The sequence below is a fragment of the Orycteropus afer genome, unplaced genomic scaffold, assembly GCF_000298275.1.
Source record: "Orycteropus afer afer isolate SDZICR_OR568_19922 unplaced genomic scaffold, OryAfe1.0 scaffold00018, whole genome shotgun sequence".
Lineage (NCBI taxonomy): Eukaryota > Metazoa > Chordata > Mammalia > Tubulidentata > Orycteropodidae > Orycteropus > Orycteropus afer.
Genome location: NW_006921605.1, coordinates 14,793,585 through 14,803,897, shown reverse-complemented (window position 1 = coordinate 14,803,897; position 10,313 = coordinate 14,793,585). Strand labels below are relative to the sequence as shown.

General features: G+C 43.6%; 1 protein-coding gene across 1 annotated transcript in view; it reads right to left on the bottom strand.

Moving 5' to 3' along the window:
* Positions 1-4,335: 4,335 nt before the first annotated feature.
* Positions 4,336-10,313, bottom strand: part of SLC16A6 (solute carrier family 16 member 6) — a 13,218-nt gene continuing 7,240 nt past the window's right edge. The window contains exons 3-5 of the mRNA XM_007959697.2: positions 9,104-9,232; positions 5,823-6,638; positions 4,336-4,586 (exon numbers count right to left, since the gene is read on the bottom strand). Of these exons, the coding sequence (XP_007957888.1) occupies positions 4,336-4,586; positions 5,823-6,638; positions 9,104-9,232 (1,196 nt within the window). The remainder of the gene's footprint in view (positions 4,587-5,822; positions 6,639-9,103; positions 9,233-10,313) is intronic.

The window sequence follows — 10,313 nt, the reverse complement described above, 5'->3', positions numbered from 1 at the left end:
TATTAGTGGAGTATAAAATCAATAACTTTGTTTAAAGATTTAGAAACCTTGTGTCAGTGAAGGTGCATTTGTCTTAAAAGGACATACATCTCAACTCACTTTTACAAGTGGGATGATTTTATTTTGAGGGAGGAACCTGTTCCCATTTATACTGTGATATTTAATCAGTAAGGTCCAAGCAGGATCTTCTCAGTCACAGGAAGGGAAGCCCGAGCTTCACGTGTGCCATCACTTTTGGTACCTGTGACGTAAGAGTTGCTTTCAGCACCGTGATTCTCTCCTGTCAGTCAGGACTGTTAGTGTTGTCAGACTGTTGTGGTCCAGAGGGCGTTCTTTGTGGTCCTTTGGGAAGTCGAGTGCCAGACCTTTCTTAGTCTGAGTTTAGAAGCTCTGCTGACACCTGTCCGTCATTACAGCAACAAGCAAGTTGCTGCCGGTCACCACCAGCTGAGTATGACCCACTGCAGTGGGCAAGCTACACAGAGCAGGGGTGAAGAAATTATGGCCCGTGGACCAAATCTAGCCTACTGCTTTTTTTTTTTTAAAAAAACTTTTGTTGTGAAAACATACGCACCAAGACATTCACTGACATAACAACTTCCCCATTTACAGCTCAGGGCCATAGATGACATTTTTCAGGTTGTGCCATCATTATTGCTGTCCTTTTCCAAAATATTCCATCATCATTAGCATAAACTCAGTGCCCTGCAAACAAAAGCTTCCCCTTTTCACCTATATATATATTTTTTTTAAATTAAACAGCCTGTGAGCTAAGAGTGGTTTTGACATTTTTCAGTGGTTGGAAAAGAAATCAAAAGCATAGTATTCAATGACATGTGAAAATGTTATGAAATTCAAATGTCAGTATCTATAAAAATAGTTTTACTTGCAACACTGCCATGCTCATCATTTACTTACTTCCTGTGGCTGTTTTCATGCTACAGTGGGCAGGGCAGTTGAGTAGTTGTGATAGATTCCACCTGGCCTGCAAAGCCCAAAATATTTACTATCTGGACATTTACAAAGAAGACCTGCCAATCCCTGGCATAAAAGTCTGTTCTGTTTATTTACAGCTCACGTCAGTCCTCAGGACTAGTCTGTAACTGAGTGTGTTGTTGTGGCTAGTTGCTGTTGAGTCAGTTCTGACTCATGATGACCCATGTGTGCAAAGTAGAATGCTCCACAGGGTTTTCCAGGCTGTGACCTTTGGGAAGCAGACTGCCAGGCTTGTGTTCCAAGGTGCCCTGGGTAGGTTTGAACCGTCTTTTCAGCTAGCAGCCAGGTGCTTAACTGTTCACAGCAGCTAAGTCTTAACTATTGGAGCCTCCTGCTCCTGATAGGCTCAGCCTACTCCCTGTGACTGCCATGGTATCAATTCATTCATCTATTTTTTTTAATAAGAAGTTCAACAAGCATGTGATGGAAACCTTTATGTGTCTCTAAAACAAAATAAAACAAAACAAACCAACCCATTGCCATGGAGTCCATTCTGACCCTGTAGGACAGTGGAACTGCCCCATAGGGTTTTGTGGTGGTTATGTTTTTTTTTCACTTTGGTTGGCAATGTTGAATGGCTGGGCAGCTGGTGATAGTTATTCCCCATGATGAGACTGGCAATCAGCTCCCTGGTGGGATCTACCACAAGCAGCTGAGTAGCTGCCTTTGGGATGTGGTCTGCTTCTTGTATATAAGGAGAAGCCTTGGGGAATGGTCTCTAGCTTATGGCATGCTTGCACCCTGTATGTAGCCATGTCATTGTTCAGCAGCCTGCCATGCTCTGCTGACCTTGGGACTTAAAATGGACTTGAATGGCCTGCCGTGTGATTTGGTAATATCAGGACTGTGCCTTTTTACTTGTCAACCTTGGGCTTGGCAGCCTCAGCAGCCAGCAGTTGTCTGAGTGAAGAAATGCCTCTAGCTCCAGTGGGCCAGGAGTAGGAGGCAGAGCTGGACCCCTAGGTTGAGGGGCTTTCACCCAGCCCCTAGAGCCTGGCACTTGGAACTTGGACTTAAAGCCTCCAAATTGTAAGAATAAACTCCTGTTTGTTAAGGACATCTCATTTGTGGTATATTCTTGTCAGAGCGGCACTAGGGAACCAGAACAGGTTTCAAAGGCGGTAATCTTTATGGAAGCAGACTGCCACATCTTTCTCCCGTGGAGCCACTGGTGGGTTTAAACTGCCAACAGTTAGGCTAGCAGCTGTGTGCTTAACCATGGCACCACCAGGGCTACTGTATGTGCTTCTAGTAAAGCTACAAGTTTTGCAGAAGAGAAAAATTGAAAAAAAGTTATGAATCTTCCTTGGGCTTCTTTTAACTTCTATTAGATTAAACAATTAATGCTGGTAAGATTATAATTTGGTAAACCAACACAAACAAACCCACAAACTTTACAGTAGAAGAAATTCCGTCTCTTTAAATAAAAAAGCCATAAGTTTATTGCAAATCTAGAAGTACCAGAAAATCACTAACACAGAACAAATCAGCAATTCTGCTTCTGTTTTCTTTCAGACATTGAAAATCTTGATTACTGGCACACTGGAATTGGCATACACTTTGTTTTCATGCAGTTAATAGAATGGACATAGAGCAGATCCCTCAGAAATCAGTTATAAATATTAAATTGTATTGAACATTCATAGTAAAAAACATGTTGTAAAGTGCTGAAGTCATGTAAGTCCACAAAACTGCCACAGGCTCAAAGTCCTTCTCAAGCAGTGACAGAAGAATTGCTACATCCACCTTGCTTTAGGTGTGCCTGCATTTCCGGACACTTTGTCATCTCCCCCCACCCCCCAAAGTTTTAAAGATTGTCCTGTCTATGGCTGATAAAATGCTATACAAAATGTAGCAGGTGATCAACTATGCCACTTTCAGTTCAGTGCAGAGAAATATTCAAGCTTGTGTGTACCTGTGACCAAACCAGCCTGTTCTGTTTTTTCCCCCTGAGTTGTCATAAATTAACAGTGAAGATGAATAAAGACGGGGCAGCGAGTATTAACTACACCTGGAGGGTGGGAGGACAAATAAACAAGGAGCCCACCTGTTAATCCTTAAACTTTCCCTCTTTACAGAAAGAAGGTTAAAATGAGAAATGCTAGATATGCAGTATAACTCCAAAATAAACACCAATGACTGATAGCTATGGCAACTTAGTACAGTCAAGTCGTGTTGTCTGTAAGACGTAAATCATAACTTACAGCTTGTGATGGTGAAATAACTGTCTCCACTACTCCATGTGAAATCCAGAAATGAGTTAACAGCTTGATGTTTGTTTTAAAAAAATCAGAAATGCTTCAGCGATTCAATGACATATGATTCAGATCAAGTGTTCTTAAGTCATGAAACAAAATGACTTTAAAAAGCAAAGGCGACTTGCTATTCTCTCCCCCCTTTTGATAGCACACACTGCCTTTAATCAAATTGAATCATTATGAGTTGGCCTTTTGTGAGAGTAACTTTATAAGATCAGAAGTGTTCTTTGAGGCATTTAAAGGGTTTCAGAAAGGAGGTGAAAATGCTGATTATGTCTCAGATTGTACTTCTTTTGATTACTCATCCTAGAATAACTTAATAATAAATAGTGGTTTAAATTAAAGACACAACAATCACATATTTCTGAATAATTAAAAGCAACAGGAAACACATTTTTGAACGCCATTCTGTATATTCTATATTGAAATACTAGTGGTAATGACTGGCCATAAAAAGAAGTGGTAATCTTCACATTTATGAAGTTCAAGTCCTATATATTTTTAAAATTTATTAGCCAGATGTTTGGTCGTAAACTGTATTTCATCTCCATGAAGTATTTGGAAAATTAAGAAGCCGTAAGTTTTAAATGAAAACCTCAGTGTTTTTCAAAGGGTATTTAAAAATGTATTTATGTTTTTGAAATTTAGCAATTAAAAAAAATTTTTTTTGAATGGCCAATTACGTTTCAGTGACCTGGGCTAGATGTCATTTCGTAAGATAGTAGTTTATCACATGTGAGAGTTCCTAAAACCACTCTGCCAATTCGTATCACTATTTTAAAACTGGAGTGTGAACCAGAGAGTCCTTTTGTGTGTCAGTTTCACTACTGAATACAGCCAGATTTATATAGGAAGAGAGTTTGGTTGTTTGTGTTTTGGCTTTGAGAAATGAGCAAAAAGGAAAACTTAAAAAGAAAGAAGGATGTTGGTAGTGCTGTTCACATACACATTCCCTTTAAATAGTATTTTGCAAGTGGAGCAGAGCCGTTAGCTACTCTAGCTCCCTAGCTCCCTCCCACCCCACCCACCACCCTCCACCCCTTACCAGCCAATGTGGCGGCTGACGTTACATGAAAGCAAGTCATACTGGCTCTGTTTTTATGTGAACCCTATGCTCGTTTTTCCCAAGGTCCATTTCAAGGAAATCTTCAGGGATGTCTTGTAAAGCTTTCCCCCGACAATTCTCTGCCTGTGTTTCACCTGAATGACGCTGCTGGCACAGTCCCTTTTTGCAGGGTCTCACAAGCGCGAGGCACACGGTGGCCATGATCATGCCCGCCGCGCAGGAGTAGAAGGCTCTGCTGTATATTTTGCTTTGGTCCACCAGCAGACCTGGGAGGAAGCAGCAGCACGTGTTAACAACCCATCCACTGGACCCAGCCCTCTCTCACCCAGGCTCTCATCAGATTTAGAGACCTCTCAGGATTGTTTTGCCTTCTTAGTTTAACTTTGTTTTTCTAAACCAACAAAGGTGTTGATGGTTAGAATTCTTCTCACCTGGTGAGAAAAAAATGATCCCACAAATGGACAAATACTCAGCACCTAAGACAATTAAGTCGCTGACGTGTTCTTCATGGGCTAAGTCTGTCCTAGTAGAGAAGCTAGCACATGGGACAAGTAGATGCATGCTTTTTTGAAAATGCAATCTTCTGAAGTAAGGAGAACACTATTATTTTCATTTGCATTCACTCCAGGTATCTTTTAACATGGAGTAAGATTTCTAATCACAGTAACTTTAAGAATCTATTTCAGATCTAAGATATGAAACCTACTTGTGTCCTTCCTACAAGAAAATAGTCTATAGTAATCAATTAAGTATTTGCTGAGGGCTGCTGTGTGCTCAATCCCCTAATACCTACTCAAGAAGGAAAGATGACTTATAGAAGTGCCTTATTTCTATTATTCCACAAGTCATTGGTCCCCCACATTAGGCAAGGCAAAATGGCAGAAATAACATAATGCATAGGGCAACTTGGACTGCAGATAATGTTCTAATTCGGATTTGCTCATTAATTTATCATATAACCTTTGACTTAAATCTTTGGCTTAGCTTCCTCACATTTAAATCGGGAGGGTTGGCTCATGTAACCTCTAATTTCTGTTGTGTTAGCTGCCATCAAATCAGCCACCAGTTATGGTGACCCAGCGCACAACGGAATGAAACACTGCTCAGTCCTGCACTATCTCCATGATGGGTTAGAGATTGGACTGTTGTATCTACAGGGTTTTCACTGACTGATTTTGCCAGTACATCGCCAGGCCTTTCTTCCTAATCCGTCCCAGTCTGGAAGCTCTGCTGTGCCCTGTTGAGCATCACAGCCAGACACAGTACTCTGACAAACGTGGTGGCTGAGGCTGAGTGCAGTGGCCGGGAATCAAACCCAGGCCTCCTTCTGTGGAAGGTGTGGAATCTCCCACTGAGCCACCAAAGCCTTTCTTGCTACCAGTTCTGAAGATCCACGGAAGCATGAAAGTCAGCAGATCTGTCATTAGACTGCATAGGAAGATCACATAGCTACTAATAAGGGGACAGTAGAAAAGGGTTTGTATTGTATATATTCAAATTACCTGCAAGGGGTGGTCCAGCCAGTCCTGATATGCTCTGAATGAAGACATAGACTCCAGCTGCAGAAGACATCCTTTCAATTCCCACTACATCCTCTTCAGCCAGCAGTGGAATGTGGGTGCCTCCTACTGTCCCAACCATAAAACCAAAAAATATGCTACACGACGTAAGACCCCAGAACTCAGTAGCAAAAGTAAAGGAAAACAGAGATACAGTCAATAAGATGACACAGATGAGCTCAATGTAGATCTTACGAATGGGCTTTCTGTTGAGGACCAAGCCCGCTCCGACTCTTCCAAAAACTTCAGCAATGGCCATGGTCGATAATATGAAAGCAGCACGATCCTGTTCAATGCCCAGACTGATGCCCAAGGGGATGATGTACAAGGGAGGTGCAAAGAATCCCAGTGTGGCAAAGAGACCAAACAATGCATAACAAATAAAACTCTTCTCTTTCAAGATCGAGAAGTCTAATAACGGGACTTTCTCAGCGCTTTGCTGGGAGCTGGTCTTCACCAGGTTCTGGTGCGTGTCAGCCTTGGGCTCCAGTTCCATTGTCGCGTGACTAGGCACATTTTTTGGTGAGGTAGTTAGTTCCACTCCTGAGTCAATGGAGTCTATGGAGGTGCGTGTTTTCTCATTTTCAAGCATATATTGCATTTCTTTCCGACTCTCCTGGGCGGCTGTTTTTGGTGAGCCTGGTGCTCTAATAACTATCGGTCTGAGCAGCAGCCCACAGACGATGATGTTTAGCTGCAGCAGGCCCACAAAGAGGAGGCTGTTCCTCCAGCCGATGCTCTCCTTCAGAGCCGTGATCGCTTCAACAGGCAGGAGCGAAGAAGGAACGAAATGAAAGGTCAATAATTGCAGGAAGAATTACACACTCACAGTCACTAATAATTTTTTGTAAAAATTGACACGGCAGCGTGAATGCAGTCAGCCCCTGCTGTCCTATATTCAACTTACATTCTAGCCTTTCTGATTCCCTAAGGAGAAGGTGTACCTAGTGATTATTATCTACAAAACACAAAATGTCAGCTTAGGTCTCAAAGAGTTGTAGAGGGTGTGTTTTACTGGCCAGAGGCACAAGAACTGAAATACGGTTGGGATCCACATTAGGGTTCGGCAAACGGTGGCTCGAGGGCCAAATGTGGCCCACTGCCTGTTTTTGTGAAGCAGATCTGAGTGGAACACAAGGACGCTCATTTGCCTGCAAAGTCCATGGTTGCCTTTGTGCTGTAACAGCAGAGGTGAGGAGCTGTGACAGAGACCACGTAACCTGCAAAGCCTAAGATACTCACCATCTGGCCTTTCACATAGAGTTTGCGGCTCTCTGATCATATTCATTATATGCCCATTTATTCAATCCTTTGGAGAAATGGATTAAAATTTAAGAATGGGCTAAGAATCTGAAAACTCTTACGATTATCTCAGAATGAAATGATACAGTTCTCCAACTAGTTTCTACCTGGGGTATGTCTTTAACGACCTGAGTTCTTCCTGCCATTCAGTTGGAAGTTATGCTGTTGACCAGAGGCAGCTGGAGGGTGGGCCAGACCCCGGAAGGTGAGAGCGAGGACGTGGCCAGAGACAGCACAAAGTGCCACAGCAGCACTGGGAAAATGCAGCCTTGCACGGTAGCTCCCTAATCAGCCCAGGAGATGAAGTGTTTGTTATGCTTCCAGGTTACCATCTCGTCGCTCTCTGAGTGCTGACAGTCCAGTGTGATAGAACGAATAGCTCAATGGACCAGAATACAGGCTTAGCAGGAAAGCAGCCCCATCCCTTGACTAAGGCACCAGCTACTTCTGTAGTGTGTTTTGCTCATACCTCTAGTTCTACCCCCATTAGAGTAGAAAACACAGAACTGTCAAACAGCTGCCAATAGGTGACTTCCACTGTATGCCTAGTGAAAGGTTATTTGCCCTCAGTTTTCCACAGTGCTTTCTACCCATCTGTCTACTTTTTCTTCTTCCCTGAACATGTCTACCAGGTGTCAGGTACTGTGCCAAGTACAGAGAACAAGGCAGCCAAGGTGGGTTTCTCCCTCCAGGACACTCACCGTCACCTAGTCTTTGTCCCCTCAGTGTTGCCTTTGGAAGATGTTCACACCACCAGCAAATATGAAAGAATGACACCTTCTACCCACCCATCGCTAAAGTTCTGCGGTGAATGTCCTCCTCAGTGTCTGTCTGGCTCTCTGTCTCCCTCTGTGTCTCGGCTCCCTGTCTTTATTAACACACACATTCATTGTTCTAAACCATTTAAAAAGCAGACATTATGACATGTCCGCCCTAAACACTTGTGCATGGATCTCCTTAGGGCAAAGTGCAGTCCACAGACACATTCATCAAGAAAAGGGCAGGGGACAAAATGCTTCTGGGTCTCCAGGGTGGTCCGTCTACTCCTTGTTAGAGTGTAATTCCACACACTAATAAGGTAGGGAAATGAACCAGGGGTAGAAATTTTGCTGGACATTATCCACACACACGTAATAGAATTGACTTTGTTAGCATGATTTAAACTCACACTGAATATATCTTTTAACAAAGGAGAGAAAGAATAGTATGAATAATCTCAAATCATTATTTATTTTGGGATGCATGTTCCAAGCCTTATAACTGAATGTGTACCATGTTATTGTCCTGTTTCTATAAACCAAGACTATTACTGGAGCCCTGCGGCCGCACTGGTTAAAGCATTTGGCTCCTGACCAAAAGGTCGGTGGTTTGAACCTACCAGCTGCTCCGTGGAAGAAAGTAAAGTTTTACAGCTGCGGAGACCCCACAGGGAAGCTCTGCTCTGTCCTGTAGGGTTGCTGTGGGTCAGAATCGACTTGACGGCAGCACGTATTATGTACAGGTAGACTATTATTAAAATGATTTGAAATCCTAAAATGGCAGTTAGGGAGGATATATCCTAAAAATGTGCTGGAAAACAGAAGGCAAAAACCCTTCCTTCATTTGTTGTTAGGTGTTACTGAGTGGCTACTGGTTTAGTAACCTTATAGAACCGAGGAGAACTGCGCTCGGGCTTCCTAGACTGTAATCTTTATGGGAGCAGATCACCAGGTCTTTCTCCCAGAGCCTCTGGGTGGGTTCAACCTCCACCCCTTCAGTTGGTAGCCAAGTGCATGACCACTGTGCACAGGTTCATTAACCCTTCCTTAGGCATACACTTGAAGTCACGCACTAGCTGGGCATTGGCTAACGGTGGCCGGGCAGTAATGGCTGATGACTTCCTCTATTCCACACGAATATGCAGACTTCTGTGGTCCACGTACCTGGTGCAAAGGCAAACACGGCGAAGCATTCTCCCGTGGACGCGACTGCAGTAACCACGGAGCGCCTTTTGTCAAAGTACTGTGATAGAATGGTTACAGTTGGCAGAAAGCTAAAGCAGTATCCCAAACCTGTGAAAGAAAGTAAAACAAATGGTGAGAACCACATGTAGATGCTAGGAGGATGCATTCAAATATAGGGGTTTTTAGTTTCTGTTTTTTTAAATCTCAAGTTCCGACAGCCATGTAATTCATTCTGGAGAAAGGCGATGTAGCAAAGGAAAAACGCTGTTCTCAGGGGCTGCTGCGTCAGTTTTGACCCGACACACGCGACCTCGTGTATAGTGGGGTGAAACACCGCCTGTCCTGCACCATCCTCCCAACTGTGGCCAGCCTCGGGCCCGCTGTTGCAGCCACCGTGTCAGTCCATCTTGTTGAGAGTCTTCCTCTTTTCTGCTGACCGTCTGCTTTTCTAAGCCCTGGTGTCACTGTGGTTGAAGCACCACTCAGCTGCTAAGCAGGAGGTCGGCGGCCCGAATTCATGAGCTGCTCCTTGGGAGGAGGGATTCCCTCCTTTTTGCTGACCTTGTACATTACAAACAAGAGTATAAAATGTCATCTTGCTTTTTTCTAAAAGGATATGTAGGCTGTCTCCACATAGTGTCTGTATGTGCTGCAAGTGTGTAGATTAGTGGAGCATACAGGGGGCAGAGTCATGGAAACTTCTTAGTCATGACCAGACACCTTGGCGGAATGAACTGCCGGGCACAGGACTCAGGACCATAGTCGCAGGAGACACTAAGGTCAACTGGCCTAACATGGTTCACAAAGACAGTGTTCTACATCCTACTTTGGTGAGAGCGACTATAGGTCATAAAAGCTTGTGAGTGGCTCTTTAAGGTACAACTACTGCTCTCACCCTGTCCGGAGCAAAGAAGAGTGAAGAAAATCAAAGACACAAGGAAACAGTCCGAAAGACTAATGGAGCACGTGAACCCCAGCCTTCACAATCATGAAACCAGAAGAACTAGATGGTTCCCTGCTTCCACTGCTAACCACTCTGAAACTGATCACAATGGGAAGTCCCAGATAATGGGAGAAAAATAGGGAACAAAACTCAAACTCAGAAAAAAGACCAGGCTTACTGGTCTCATTGAGACTGGTGGAATCCCCAAGATTATGGTCCTTAGTCACCCTTCAAGCTGGTAACTGA